The 16210-nt window shown below is 44.9% G+C and overlaps 1 protein-coding gene across 4 annotated transcripts in view; it reads right to left on the bottom strand.

Annotated features, from left to right (window-relative positions):
• The window catches only part of CHST10 (carbohydrate sulfotransferase 10), a 30052-nt gene extending 13879 nt beyond the window's left edge, over window positions 1-16173 (bottom strand). The window contains exons 1-6 of one of the 4 annotated variants that reach the window (XM_045054066.1): window positions 16036-16144; window positions 14764-14785; window positions 14019-14082; window positions 7732-7801; window positions 5387-5496; window positions 4704-4835 (exon numbers count right to left, since the gene is read on the bottom strand). In XM_045054066.1, coding sequence (XP_044910001.1) covers window positions 4704-4835; window positions 5387-5429 — 175 coding nt within the window. In that variant the 5' untranslated portion in view covers window positions 5430-5496; window positions 7732-7801; window positions 14019-14082; window positions 14764-14785; window positions 16036-16144. Of the gene's footprint in view, window positions 1-4703; window positions 4836-5386; window positions 5497-7731; window positions 7802-14018; window positions 14083-14763; window positions 14786-16035 lie in introns of all 4 variants that reach the window. The other 3 variants (XM_045054065.1, XM_019827033.3, XM_023251584.2) reach the window with 3 other exon arrangements.
• Window positions 16174-16210: the final 37 nt, after the last annotated feature.

The raw sequence follows: 16210 nt of genomic DNA, 5'->3' as shown, positions 1-16210 counted from the left end.
CTGACAAAAATAATAATCCCTTCTCCCCATCTGTTACACGCCTTTGAGTTATCGGACTCCAGTAAAAACCTCTTTGCCACATACCTTTAGGAACGCTACTAAAATCTTTTTTCTTGTCTACATGTGATTTAAAACGCAATCCTAACCAAAGCTGTGTGCAGGAGCTCGTCTGTACCTGCAGTAAGGTCAAAGAGCCCTGTCTATGTGCCTTCAGCCCCCAAAGCTCCTGAATGCACTCCAAGGACTCCAAGAGACCAGCCTCTATCCATCCTCCTCCTTTGCAACCTGTCACCTTTGGGCACTGACATGCTGACAAGAAAATTCACATTCTATGCCTATCTGGTCACTTCGTGTTCTGACAGGGTCTTCTAAGACTAGCACCGCAATGCTTAGTTCTGCCACAGGTTGAATGGATTTTGCAGAATCCTAAGCTTCCTTAATAACATTTCAGATGGGACAATGCATCCTGAATTCTAAACAGCTGACTTGCCAATGAATCTCTGAAGCAACCTGTTCCACACACTCGGAAGCATACAGAACGAGCTTTGGCAACTGCGGAACATCTTGCCTTCCAATACCACAAACACCAGTCAGTCATCCACCAATTTTTATCATTTTTATGATTTTAAAGTTCTTGATATTTGCTTCAAATAAAACTGACAGCACAGTTTACATTTGGATTTGTTTTATTTCTGTTGCTCTGTCAACAACCATTTGTTTTCACAAATGCTATTATCCCCACTAAGATCAAGGGACAGTCTCCTTCTCCACCCTGACCGTTAGGAACAAGCCTCTAGCTCCAGAATCAAGGATTCTGATCCTGTAGGTAAGGCCAAGTGTTCTCATAAAGCATCAGATCACTTTTGTTACAGGCATCGTTATATTTACAATATTTTATAAAATGTCTTTAAACATGCCAAGTGATGTACCCCGTTGTTCTTCTAGAAGTGATCACATCCACTCATCTTCCCTGACCACACTGTGCATCAGCCACCCAGCGTCAGTCACCTGTCCATCACACGCAGGCAGAAGGCACGCAAAGATGTTCAGGTCACGGACCCTGCCCTTAAGCGACTAACAGCCAAGGTGAAGGGCTGAGTGGAGGCAAAAGATTGGAAGAGGAAGTCAAATTGAAGTGAGAAGAAAAATCAGTGTCTACACACACACACCAGATTCACAAAGATGTCGTTTTTTGTTTCAAGTCTCACTGTACCATGCCATCAAATTCCCGTCACTGAATGGGATTTATTTCTTGTGGTTCGGTCCAATTAGAACACCTGAACCTAGATCAGTATGATGCTGAGATTTTTTAACCAAGGATGAGTCATTTCCACAAATATTTCCATGGCTTCCTTGCTGAGCTGAAGAAAGACCATACAACTATTTTTTTGAAAAGGTAAGTGAGACTTTAAACAGTGTTTCAAGACAAATCCACCCTTCCTATCAGTTTAAGTGGCAGGGAAATCATTAAGAACAGGAGAGTAAAAAGAAAACACACTCATCCCCTGGCAGATTCTGGAACAGAGCCCCATTTCCCAGAGGTCAGAGCCAGAAGGAGCAGCCCCACAAACACCAGAGTTACAATCGGCTCCCTGAACGCTGACACCAAGGATGTGCCATCTGCTTTACAGAAAATAGAACCTCATCATATAGGAGAGCACTGTGTTGTCAGTTATTTCTTTGTGATGATACTTCACATTGTGCTTTTGGTTCAAAAGCCACAACACTGTGAACATGAGTGAAACAAATTCCAGCACATGAGAAAATCCCTTTCGGTCACACGTTCACAAACCTCATTCAGTTTCCTATACAGCCGCAAGATCCACCAGGGGGTTTAAATGCCTCCCCAGACAAATGCTCTGTCTGTACCCATGGAACCCTAGAGTGGCAGGAGATGCCCTCGCCGACAGCCTCCAAGAGGCTGTGTATTCGACTTCTCGTGGGTGCTCCATCCCTGCCCAATCACCCAGACTGGAAGACACCCAGCATGGGAGCTCCTTTCCTTCATTCAGAAAGCCGGTGAACATCTGTCTTCGTGACCCCACCCAGGCATTTAGGGACAATCAGGTAAGGTTCTGTGTGCTCAAGAAAGGCTGGGTTATGTTTGGGGCCTGAAAACAAAGGGTTCTCACTTTATGTTCCCTGCACACTGTGGGGCTGACACTGTCCTCCCAGGCAGTCCGCCAGGCTTCCCGGGGGGGGAGGGAGAGGGGCAGTGGGGCCAAGTGTGCACTGCCTCTAAGGTCCCCACCAGAAGTGGTCAGCACCCCTGCGCCCCCATTCACTAACCACAGCAACCACACCAAACATCCAAGGATGCAAAAAATACTTGGTGAACAGCACCAAACAGATTTTTCCTTCAGGTTTAAAATCCTCAAGCCTTTCATCCTTCCCTCTAGGTTTCACCTTCTATCCCTTCGACTATTTGCTCCACTTCACAAAACCCTCTAGAGCTTCTACAATTTTCTGAAAGCATTCAGCATGAAACCTGTCACATCCTAGTGGAATGACACCTCGCTTATCAGATACCATTGAGGAATGACATGTCCTTCAGAGGCTATTCTACCAGAGAATATTACAACTCGAGGCACACAACTTACTTATTTTTTGTGTCTCATAAAATATATTACCTATACTCCTACTTTTTGAAACAAAATAAACCATAAACAATTTAACCTCCTGACTTGCCTCTGAAAGTGCCTTCTAACTTACTAGGTGACATTTAAGGGGATCAGGAGTAAAATGTGTAGTTGTGGACCCATTTTCACAGTGATCTCACATCCTCAACATCTGCCTCTCTTTCTACATTTGCAGTTCTCCCCTTGGTCACACTCCTAGAGACTCTAACTGACTTGGTCTCTGGTTGGGCCAGCAGAGAAAGGTTTACAAAGTCCCACAGATGGTTCTAATGTGCCACAGGATGAGAACCACTCCTCTGATGCTGAAGGAGGGCTCTCCATCACAGGTACATTTAACTATACCAGAGCAGCTGGAGAAACATCCAAATGGTCAAGCTGAGATCATTGTCTCAGATTCCAATGACGCCCCAAGATTCAGCACCTGCTGTTCTGACAGAGGCCCCCGGTATGGACCATGATTATCTGTGATTATCCACAATGCACTGTGATACTCTTGGCCACCTCAGATATCTGCAGTTAACACAGCCTTCCCGAGGCTGTGAAAACCTCTCAGGTTCTCACGAGAGGTCCTGGAAGGTGCAGGTGGCACCTGTAATGATGACAGCCTGTCAGGCCCGAGCATGAAGGAGCTGAGTTACTGAGTGCAAACACTGGAGCTGAGAACCACCTCTTAGGGTCAATTTCAGGGCCATCCTCTTAGGCCTGCACATCTGCCTCCAGCCTTGTTCCCCTACAGACAGAGTGAGAGAGCGAGAGCAAGTGAGAGAGCGAGAGCAAGTGAGTGAGAATGGGGGGGCAGGGGGCGCTGGGCAGCCCTCAGCATAGCCGGGAGCTCTGTGGGCTGGAGCAGGGCCCTGTAAACTGCTGGCCACACAGATGGCACAGTTCATGCAGCCACCAGGAGTAAGTGGGGAAAACAGCTGGAACGGATACTTTCCTGATCTCCCTTTCCTAAGGGCTGCTGTCTGCAGGATAATGTGTAAAGGGCTATGCAAAGTGAAGATGTCGTATACACCCATGTGCACAAGCATCCTCCCCGTTAGGCAGATGTTATCAGGCCACCCTGAATCTGCTCATGAGTCTTTTCAACATCTCCCGTTTGTCTTGCCTCACTTTGCCATGGAAGGAGTCACCTTGGGGTTCAAGATGACCATCAGTGCACCTCCTTATATACACCCAGCAACCTCACAGATCACAGAGAGAGCCTCACTGTACTCAGGTCAATCTTGGAGCCGTCAGAGTATGTCCAATTTGTAGAAAAAAAACCACTGATGACCAGGTAAGCAAAGGTCAAGGGCATAAACTAAAATATGCTCTTCTGAGGCTGGATTTGGTGCACTTAATGTCTTCATCTGAACACCTACGTCAAGTAAGGGGAATCAAAAAGTCCTCAAAGGCTACCCAGCACAGGGGCACCTGGGTGGCTCAGTCAGTTAAAGCGTCCAACTTCAACTCAGATCATGATCCTACAGTTTATGAGTTAAGCCCCTTATAGGGCTCGTTGCTGTCTGCACAGAGCCTGCTTCGGATCCTCTGTACCCCCCACCCCTTCCCCTCCCCAGCTCTCTCTCTCAAAAATAAATAAAGATTAAAAGAAAAAAAAAGACTACCCAACACATATTTAAATCACCTTCCTTCTAGTACACTGAAGGTGACTTTCAAACACATGGCTACCAGCACACAGCACCAACTAGAACACAGAGATGCTGGTCAGTCATGGTAGCATCTCATGACAACACGAAGCAGGGGGAAGTCCCAAGCCTGGAGCCTACCAGATGCTCTGGAGAATGGTATTGCTGGGAAGAGGTCACCAAGGAAGCCCAAAGACAAAGTATGCTCCACCTGCCCCAGGGGAGATACAGGGGAAGAGACTTTCGTCCATTTCCACCTCCTCTCCTGCACTTCTGTAACATTAAGGAATTGGATGCTGTGACCTCCAAGGTCACCTCTGGCATTAAAGTTCTTTTGATTCTGTGACAAAGGTCATCTGTGCATGTACCCAGGAACAGTACCACAGCATTGTGTGGATTAGCCGAAATCTATCCCACAAGGAAGCATACCTACCATCGGGGTCTTTAAAGGTCAACGTGATAAATTTGCTAGCAACCATGAACATGAAAATCACCCAAAAGCATGCGGCCAACAGAAGCCACTGGTGGTGCATGTTGTCAAATTTCAGCCATTCAGTAATTCTTCCTGGAAAACAAAAGTGAAATGCACCTGGCACTTATAAATAAATCAATTAAACAAAAGGTAATAAAAAGAACAGGTGATTTTAGTTAGTAGCATCAATACAAATATTTGAAAATCTTTTTCTATTGATACAAGGGTATTTTGACTTAGTATTTAACTTAATTTTACTCTTAATAATATGAACTTATCGATTTGATAATTCAAAAAAATGTAAAACACACTAATGGAAACGAGCCATTTCTGTTTGTTTTTGGAATACATGATAAGCTTTTGCAGATTTGCCTCTTGATTCCTTTCTGGCCCAAGCTAACATCAGAACATGTTCCTGGTGCCCAGTGACAGCCAAGGCCTGGAAGTAGGTGGGCAGAAGGAGGTCTGCCAAGGGCCAGACCTTTGCTGTGGTAATCTGCAGAGGGCAGAAGCCATAGTAAGGCACTTACAAGCAGGCCTTGTGTAAAATCCGGACATGCTGACAAGATAAACATAGCCACACCTACAGAATCTCTAAAACAGTAAAAATGAACACTGGAGCTTCTCTCTCTCCATTCACTTGCCTGCAAGAGTCTGCGCAGAACCTTGGGGGTGGGTGTTTTTCATGCTATCACTGCCTGAGGAGTGATGCAGGGCATGTCAATCCTTAGCAGGTCACAGAAGTCACACTCTGCTGCAGGGAACACATAAAGAACAGGGAAGTCAGTCAATTCTTGGCAAGAGAGACAAAAAAAAGGGTGTTTCATTTCACCTTTAACACAGTGCTTCTTCAGGCCAAACCAAACCACTTTAAGAAACCATGGTGGGCTGGGTTGGTTTTCACTAGCTGACTGAGGCCATCAGGGAGAACAGGTCCTCTCAACAAGGTGATGATGACATACGATTTCAGAGAGCTTCTGAATGCCAGCTGGGACAGAGCTCAGTGAGGACCCAGGTAATCAACTCTCCTGCTTATCTCAACACTTACCTCCCAGAATTTCACTGGAACCAGGCATCTGAAGCCTGAATTCCCTCTACCAAGTGGTTATCCAGCCTATACTTGAATACATCCTGCAATGGGGAACTGACCACCTGCCATGCGGCCCATGTCTTTACAGGGTGGCTCAGGAGCTACCCTCTGTCAACCTCAGGTGTTCATCACACATTAGACCCAGTCAGTGTGTTTCCTGAGGTCTTCTGGGTCAGGAGACCCAGGGTCTCTGGATTAAATAAATAGAAATAGAGGACAGTTATATCTGAATTTCAGATGAGGAATACAGCAGTCTCCCCTTATCCATGGGGGATACTTTCCAAGGCCCCCCAGTGGATGCCTGAAACCACAGATAGTACTGAACCCTTGATAGTCTATGGTTCCTCCTACACATATATACCTATAGGAAGCTTTAATTTATAAATTAGGCACAGTAAGAGATTAACAACAATACCTAATAATAAAGTGGAAGAATTATAACAATACAGTAGAACAAAAGTATGTGAATGTGGACTCTCTCTCAAAGTATCTTACTGTGCTGTATTCACCCTTCTTGTGATGATGTGAGATGATAAAATGCCTAGGAGAGGAGAAGAAGTGAGGTGAGTGATGTAGGCACAGTGACATAACGGTAGGCAACTAACTGACCTTCTGAACATTTGTCAGAAGGAGGATCATCTGCTTTCAGAGTGCAGTTGACCGTGGGTAGCTGAAACCACGGAAGGTGAAACTGCAGATAAGGGTGTACTACGGTGAATAATGTTTTAGTAGAAATATGTCCCAAATATTATATGGGATGTTCTTATACTTCGAGAAGCTATTTGTTGCCTCTCTGAGTTTTGAATTTCACTGGCGTCCTGTGTTTTATTTGGCTACACTACCCAACATGGGGCATGCCAACTCCTCTCTAATCACCTAAAGCCAGCTGGCCTGCCTTGGTAGAATCTTCCTTTCTCCTTTAGTCCTTCTCTTCTGAGGCAGCATGGTACAAAGCAGAGAGCCCTAGGTGGCTCCACCACTCATCAGCTCTGTGACTCAGCAAGTCACTTAACCTCCCTGAGCCTTGACTTCCCACCTCTGAGACAGGGTCCTCCTCCTTCCAGAGTGGTCATGAGGATTAAGTGGCCCATAACAGTCCCTCTATAAACATAAATTGACCCTCTGTGACTTTCCAATTCGATCTGCAAACAGCCTTCTTGGTGGCTAGAAATGAAAGCAACAACATGGTCTGCCTCAAGGAGACAGGAAAAGAAAGGTGAGACTCTCATCCCAGAGGACTCGAGCTCCTAATCCTTCTCTTCCGGGAACAAGTGAGGCACAGACTGTGCCCAGCAGCATAGGGCACTGCAGTCCTGAGTCCACTGATCTTGTCTCTCCAAGACAGTGATGCTGGGAGGGGTCCATCCCCATGGGTCACAGTGGGAGCACTCCAGAATGGCAGAGAGGCAGAGGAGCCAGTGTGGGCTGGGGAGGGAGTAAAAAGAAAGGAGGCAAGGACCAGAGAGGAGGTAAGCAACCAGAACAGAGAGGCATTTGCTCCCTTACACCAGTTTTCATGAAGTCTTGGAGGCTGAGGAATAGGTCCCGGGGCTGAGTGGCCTGGGGCTTGCAACCCATGTTTTGCTAAGAGTAGTGCTATGGACAAGTGAATACAGAGGAGAGGAACCACCGGGGCCTCCTCCCTCATACACATGCTTGCTCTGCAGAGCAGGGGAACCTCCTGGCACTGCCCACTCGTGGTGTCCTACTCTGATCAGAGCTATACTTTTGGCCCCTGACCACCCTCCCCAGCCATCAAGCCAGCACTTGGGAGGTTTTTATGGCTTAAGAATTCAGTCTTTCTAATGGGAACTAACCTTCTGAAGGGATCTAATTTGAGTCGGCCCACTGAGCTCACCTCTATATAAAAGTAGGGAGATAATGAATAAACAGACTTACATGAAAATGAAGGGTCATATCACCTGCTCTCCAGGAAGCCAAGTGGCTCAGATTTCTATATCTGGGCTACCTGAATAGTGAGATCTGCATTATCCTGATGCCGTGCCTGCCTTCCTAAGTCCTGGATTTTAATTTCAAGCCAGGAGTGCTTTACTCTTTCACCCAGGCCTAGGGTTGGTGGGGGTAGGGGATAGGTCTATTCTCTTCTCCCAGAGTCTACCCAAGTTTCTTATCTGTCAGGATAAAACCACCACTGTATTCCTGCCAGTGTGTTGTGAGACCCCTGAGACAGAGCGTGCCAACAGACCTCCTCTACAACTTACATCGGCCAATGTCTTCTTCCAGATGGCAATTTTACTTCAAACCCGCTCAACTCCAAAAGTGACTTCAACTAGACTCCTACTGAATGAGACATAGAGTGCCCTCTCCTACCCAAAGCCTGGCTGCTGCATCAGGTCAGGAGAAGGGAAGTTTTAAGGCCCCCACCTCCTTCTCATCCCCGTCAGGATGAAATGGCAGGGATAGCCCAAGACACTTGGGGACTCTGATTGGGGGCTGCAGATATGGAGAGTTTAAACCATAAACCATAACCTCTGCATAAGTGGTGCATAAACCATAGCCTCTGCATAAGAGTGCATAAACCATAACCTCTGCCAAAAAATGTACTCTTGAGGTGTATAAAACCACAGGCCCTCACCGATGTCTTGAGTAGAGCTGCCCAGACCAGGCTGAAGCCTGCCAATGACCCTCTGCCCTGCTGCAGGCCTCCCTGGAGGCCACAGAGCCTGAGAATAGTCACTGTGAAAGGGAGCGCTCTCTACTGGCCACTGGGATTCTATAAATGTGAAATAAGCAGGGCCTGCTCCCCTCCCAGGGCACAGCAGAGGAAAAGGCAGCTCTCCCTCACCCCCCACCCTGTTGGAACCCCCCAAAAGCCTCTCTCCATCATCCTGCCTTGTTTCATTTCCCTCATTGCACCCACTATAGCCTGAACGTTTCAGTCATTCACTATGTGCCCCCATAGTGGAATGTAAGCGCCCCTAAGTACACCAAGGACTAGAATAGTGCCGGGCACTCAGGAAGTCAACCACCATTATTTGCTGAATGACTACATCCACCTAGAAACTTACCAGGAAAACTCTGGAGAGCTGAAAGGTACTTTTGAAGGCACCTTGCCCAACCCTTTATCTGAGAGTTTCCAAACTCTTTAAAGGATTGAGGCCCCCAATTTCAACCTCAAAGTATTTCTCCAATATCCACATGAGAGTAGTTATATATTTAATATCTATTACCTGAGTCTAGACAACAATTAAAAGCTACTAGGACTTCAGTATTACTTGCAAATAAAATCACATTTTATAAATCACAGCATTACATGCATTTGAACAGACATACAACTTAAACATACTGACCAGGGGGGATTAATAAATGTCCCTGAAGTCCAAAAAAATTTTTTTAATTTTAAATAAAACTCTGTGCTGAAGGGCAAGCCAATAACATAGATTCAAAATGTCAATTTATATGTAAACAGAAAGGGCAAGTTGTAAAGCTGAATGTGTGACCCTATCTGTAAAAAAATTACATATATGAAGGTATGTGATTATATACACATATAAACACATATATACATGTAATGTATACAATACAATCTTGAGAGGATGAGAGCAGTTATTTTTTGCTTTGTACATCTATACATTAAAGAAAAACTTTTGCAGCAAGCATGTATCCATTTTATAATAAAAGCTGACAAAATACAAATAATGCCACTCACATACATGCACCCTGGTGTTTTTATTTATTTTTTCTACCTGACTTCTACTAACTGCAGTTTCCTTACCACTTGGCAATGGATGGTAAACACTTTTCCAGCCAGGAGAAAATGTGGTTAAGTGACAAATTCAACATGTGTCTGAATATTTAGTAAATATATCTGTCTTCACTAGTTTTCGTTTAGCTTTTAAAAATAATTTAATATTTAAAACATAAAGTACAAAGAATAAAATAACAAAAACAGATTCTGGGCTCTAATAGTTTTGCTGTACTTACTTGAGTGTTTGTAAAGGAAAGAAAGTGTTACAAATAAGGCTGGAGGCCCCCTAAGCCCCTGCCTGGCTCTAATCACGCTGTACACCAGACCTACTCCTCCAGACCTACTCCTCCATCGGGGTGTTACACTTTGTAAGACTCAACTCCTCTGACAGAAGCAGCAGCAGGGGTTAGGGAGGGTGGTCTTCCCTGCACAGAGAAAGGCAGGGCCTCCTGCAGAAGATGGGAAGGCTTGTTCACCCAGGGCCTGCAAGGAAACACTACATTATATGCAAATGCTTTCTAGGGAGGCTCCTGCTGTGGGGAGAAAGCCTGAGGTGGAGAGATGCACTATTTTTAAGCACTTACCTTTTTCATCATCTACAGTGAGGCAGTTCACAAATCACACATAGACTTAAGAGAAAAAGCTGTCATGGCAAAAATTTAGATAAACCAGGACTTGTTCTCCAAGTCATGTGCTATGTGCACCACCCAGAACCAGTAAGACTAAAGCCTGGTCCCTCTCAAAATACCCTTCCCCTCAGGGCTGGTATCTCTACAGTTTACAACATATAACACACAAACAGGAGTAGATGTATATCTGCATATAGTTTTAAGGACACAATAACCTAAAAAATACTTATTTGCCAAATTCACCATGAAAACGTATATTCGTCCATCCAAAAAAATAAATGCCAGGGATACAACAATGAGTCCCAAACCAAACACATATACACAGTTTATGTCCTTATGGAGCCTATAGTCTAACGGAGACACCCACATGCATCAAAGAGTCTATCCCCTAAGTGGTATGAGATAGAAAGAAAGACATGATGCTGTGAGAGGAAAATACAACGGGACAGAACGTAGGCAGAGATGAGAGATAGCAATTTCGTAAGGTGGTAAAGGCACAGGTTCCAGACCAGGTGGCCAGCAAGGAATAGCGGCCCGGGGGTACACAGGAGTAAGCCAGGGGTCCCTGAGTAACCAAAGGAAGCCCCTGTGGCTGGAGTTTCCAGAGCACGGTTAGAGACGAGCAAAAGCAGATATGGTCACACAACACTGTATCTTAAAACAGCAGTTATGGAATTTAGTTTCACCTTGCAAACAATGCAAAGCCACTGAAGAGAGCTCTCCATGAGAAGAAAGGTAGTAGTGTCATGATCTGATTTAAATTTTGAAGCTGTTTCTCAGGCACAGAGTCAAAAATGTAAAGCACCATCTACCTGGCCATTCCACAGGCTCAACATCATTTCCGTAAGTGGAGCAGGAGTGTTCTAACCCAGCTAAGCGGTTCACATCACCACCTAGACCTACCGTCCTAGACCACCACCACCACCACCACCACCATCATCATTGTCATCGTTGTCAAGGTCTCTAAAAACTAGCTTACCATCATCATAGTTGAGGTCTCTAAAAACTAGCACACAACTAGTAAGATCCACAGTATCTGACGGGTTGGATTTTTAGAAATCCTACAGACTAGGGGTTCCAGTTAGCCATAGCATGCTTCTGCTTTGAGACTAGATGCATTCTCAATCTAGGTATCTACCTAATGGTGTTTGGCTTTAGGTTTAGGGCAGTGTTCCAGCCCTGGCTGTACTTTAGTATCACCTGGGGAGCTTTTAAATAATATAGCAATGTCTTGGGCCCCAAGAACACTGGAGCCCAAACAACACAAATCTCTGGAGATGGATCCAGGGGTTGTTTTGTAAGCTCCACACAGGATTCTAATGAGCAGCCAGGGCTGAGAACTGCTGGTCCAAGCCCCCAGCCCTCCTCAACTTCTAATGCCCACATGAATCCCTGGGGATCTTTTTAAAATGCAGATTCTAGGCATTGTGACATAATAGCCATTCTCCCACCACTTCTTTCCATTGTAAGAATGAAAACTAGTAGCAAAAGATTATCTGTCAACTAGCATCTATTGATGCTCTGAATTACATGTACCCTGAAAAAACAGCTTAACAAGGTTTAATTAGAATCATAGACCTCTATCACTGTTCCCATTTGTTCTTCTTTTCCAGCCCTCCTGCCTAGAGGTAACTAGCCTCTGTAGAATTTGGATTTGGTCTGACCTTGGAAAAATTACAGTAATTCACCCCATTTGTTTAAACAAAAAAGAAAGGGATTCCAAATTCCCTTAGGCCCAACTCCTCCAAGCCCACGCCACTACCTGCACTGCTTCCCCTGAATACACAAATTCTCCATGGGGTTTACCTCCTGTCCAACGATGACACCCTCAAGACTCACTATTTCTGTGTGCAGAGACTGGGGCTTAAAATGAACAGTCTTTCCTCCATGGTTCTGCCAAGGGCCACAGCTCTCCCTGCAGCCCGGTGACAAATGGCCTTTAAAAAGCCTGACATTTTCTGTAATTAACTCTCCTTTGTTCAAGGAGCCAAGACAACTCCCAAGTTGCCTCTTGCAGCTAATGGTGGCAAACCTGAGCGTGCCCCAGGCCCCCTGTGGTCATGGTGTGCTGCCCCGAACGGGCCCCTGGGCCCCCAGGAGTCAGCATACCCATCTTCAGAGCTTTCTGATTTCCAGTCATTAAATGAGAGTTTCACTTCAAGATATCAGGTTCTGAAACCTAGCCAGGGGGGCTGGACTCGGAAAACCCACAAGTCAGAACTAGTGGATAAGGTGGTTTCTCCTCTTATGTGGAAAGCAGGGTGAGCTAAGCAAGAACACAGCTGAACCTACCAGAAATCCCAGTCTTTTTTTTTCCCCCTCTCTCTAAACTAAAAGCGCACATTGTACATGTTTGTAATGACTAACAATGGGTTTGGTTCTATTGCCATCTTCTGGTGCAAATTCTCTCTCCCCTGCATTTGCAAAAAGATGCTTGTAAATCCATTTGGTCAGCTGCCAATAATATTCCTGCCAGTGGCTTTTCCCTGTGTTTGAGCTGCCATCCAAAAACACAAAACCTTTCTGGGTTTGTGCTGAAGAGCTTGACTCCCACCTGCCTTGTTCTACTTTTTCTATGCATGCTTGCTTATTGAAGGTTCTGAAAAAGTCCTGTGGTAAATAAGCCCATTTAACTCTGTTTACAATAGCTTTTTTCCCAAATCTCATTTATTCATTCAGCAATATTGACAAAGTGCCCACTTTGAGCCAGGAGCTGTTCTAGGCCTCGGGAATATGACAACATATACTCCCTGCTCTCATGGTGCTTCTACAGAGGCAGATAGGCCATAAACAAATAGAGCTATTAATATATATAATCACATCAAGTGCTAAGTGCCATGATTGAGAGAAGGGTAAGGGGAATGTTGAGAAGAGATGGAATAGAGTGAGGGAAATCATGTAGCACCTGAGCCAACAGCTTGGTCGGTGTCCCAGTGTCCCCAAAGCAGCAAGGAGACAGTGTCCCTCATGCTGAGTGAGCTAAAGGGCTAGGAAGTGGCCCAGATAAAGCATCCTGTCAAGGGTCCTTTACTGAGCTGGCAACTCCTGAGTCCCCACCCCCACCACATACATACCCCAGGGAAAGGATCACGAGTCCGGTGTTCAGTTTTTAAAACAGTAATTCAAAACATAACCAGGCACTAAGGGAAACTTCAACAAAAAAGCCTGGTAATGCACAAGGAACTGGTAGCCTTTGGGGGATTGATAGGAAGAAGGGAGATTAGGTAGCTGAGGGCTGGAGCAACTGGGGACATTCAACAATCAACTATTCCATATCTTTGTATTTGGACCTAAAATGTCATTACCTAATCAATAAAATCACTAAAAATGACAAGGTAGTAAGATAAAATATTGTGTATGAATTTATAATATATATAAAGTGCCATGACAGTCGCTGTGACTTCTAAATTCATAGGGCTTCTCTCAATCTAAGTTCAGAAATTTCCTTTGTCTACTGGGCCATTAATCATTACTAAAATTTACAGTCTCAGAACGACTGATCAGCCTTAGTTACCAGGATGAAAACATACCCCTTACTCTGTCCAGCTGAAGAATGTGTCTGAGATTAAGACAGATTCTCATGAATAACAATAACAAACAGCAAACGCCTGCCTGGGGCTATCTACACTTCAGGCACTGCTCTCAGCCAGTACCAAACTCAATCCCAGGCTGAAGAGGTTGCTTCTATTATTATATTTCAGGAAACATTTCTAAGTAGAAGTGTACATACTCCTACTTAAGGCTTTTAAATTTCCCAAAATTTCCATACAAGCAAGTAAAGAGGCAGTAAGAATACTAAATAACAGGAATCTCAAATAACTAGTGAGATCACATTCTCCTTCACGCACCTTCTGAAGCCTGGGGTCCACATTTCCTTGAAGTATTTGCTCTGCCTGAGGTTCTTGGTTCCTCCTGTCACAGTATAGGATAATTAAAAAAAAAAACAAACAATAAGCACCATTAAAAATGATAAGATCTTATGTAACACAACTTGGTTTATATTTTGGAAACAGTCAACCACTTTGATTATTCAAGTACAGTTTGCACAACAGGTTTCTTACAGAGGTGGGTTGTATATGGAATTTTTGACAAATGAATAAATATTCTAAATGTACCAAAAGAAGTACCTGTTTAAAAAACTCATGTAAATTCATACAAAAAATGAAATAAGTTCTGTTGCAAAAAATAATTAAATCCTGTTATATCTATTTTATGTTTGACAAAGAATGTCATAAAGAATTCTTTGGGTAAAGAATTCCTGTAGACGATGATGGGATGATGAAATCTTCCAATGCAAGATGTTCTCTGGGTTTTGTATTTCTTTAGGCTTTAACATCCTGGCAATTTCTAGCCAAATGACACATCATGAATGAGTAACTGGAAACAAGCCAAACGCGTGGAATTAGAGATTACAGATTTAATAGAGTTGGCTGACAAAATAAACATACAACTCATTTAACATATAATACAGCCCCAACTGCCTGGGATGCATGTAGCACAGTCTAGCTGTGTTTCCTTTTACTCTTAAGAGTTCTATGTTAAAATTAAAAGCAATTTCACGTTATGCAGATGGAAAGATGAAGCTTTACGTACTCACATCCAGATTCTTCCAGACCTATATTAGAAGAAAAAAGACTCTTCATTCCTGCAATCTCAAAGGTCCTGAATTCACCTCTCCCCCATTTCTATTTCTAGCTTTCTCCCACCCTTTTATTGTACAACCTCAAGCATTTGAAAAATGATCTGAATATAACTGCAAATTGCCTGGGATATTTCCTGATTCTTTTCTTTCTTTGTTCAGTTTTGCAAGCACTCTGGTTTTCACTTTGGGTAAGGAAAGAATTTTCCTCTCAGGTATTTCTTTGAGATTCTATTCTTTCAGGGTCAAGAGCAAAGATGGAAATTCCAATTTTGAGCCAAGATGGGCTCAAAATGGGAGGGGGGGGAGGTTAGTTTCTCTTTGTGTCTTTTCTTTTTAACCCAGTCACTGAAAATTTCAAAGTGAATAAGTAGGTACTGGAGATCAGCAAGCCCGAGCTAAATTGAGCTGTCTAATTTTAAGAATGTCTGAGACATTTCTCACTCTGGCAGTTAAAACTGACCAATACCCAACTCTTTATGGCCCAAAGCCCCAGCCTCTGGGTGCTTCAGACAAAAAAACTCTTTATGACAGTCCTCCCGCTTAGCTAACCAGACAGAACCTGGCTGCACTGCCTTCTATTCATTCACTGACCGGCCCTTTCCTGCCTTTAGAGACTTGGAAAACAAAAACGACAGCTTTTGGAAAACCTGGTTCATCTCCCTAGCCAGAAGTGCAGAAATTTATACCTCAACCTCCAACTTCTGACCAGTCCTTCATTGTCAAAATCAGGGCTGAGAGCATTCTGGAGCCTATTTGGCAGGAAAGATGCGTTTCCAACCATCCTTTCCCCTCTCACCCACCAAAACCGTGCTTAATCGTGCACTTAGGAAAGGGTGCACATGTTCCTTCTTCCCTGCTCTCTCTCACTCTCTTTGCATGCTCCTTGCCACTCAAGTGAAACATTTTCTTTCTCTTTCCACCCAATCACAAATGCAAATTCTCAGCCAAAGATGAAAGAAGTAAATTATAGATCACCAAATATCAATCATTCCACCGGTCACACCATCCCGCAACAAGGACGCCGCCTTATTGCATAATTACCGTGATGAAGGTTCCTCTCATTAATCCCACCAACTAGAGAGGTCTTCAAGTCACCAAAACACACTGGGATGGTGCTCACAAAGAAAGACCGGTTCACCCCGTTTTCCTGTCCACCCGGGACGGGGTGGGGGTCGGGGCCCCGGGGTCTACGACACCCACACCCCGCCGGTCCCCGAGCTCACCCTCCGCGGAGCCGACGCTCGCCGGGGTCCTCGGGCCCTTCCGCGGCGCTGGCTGCGAAGCTCTGCCCGGGCCTCGCGGGCCTGGGGGCGAAGCGCGCGGGGGTCCCAGCGTCCCGGGAGCGCGGGAGGCCCACCCCGCCCGGAGGCCTCGGCGCCGCCACCGGCGGCCTCCGTG

This window comes from Felis catus, chromosome A3 (genome assembly GCF_018350175.1).
Source record: "Felis catus isolate Fca126 chromosome A3, F.catus_Fca126_mat1.0, whole genome shotgun sequence".
In the NCBI taxonomy this organism is placed as follows: Eukaryota; Metazoa; Chordata; class Mammalia; order Carnivora; family Felidae; genus Felis; species Felis catus.
The sequence above is the reverse complement of the archived record's forward strand: the minus strand, read 5'-3'. Positions and strand labels throughout refer to the sequence as shown.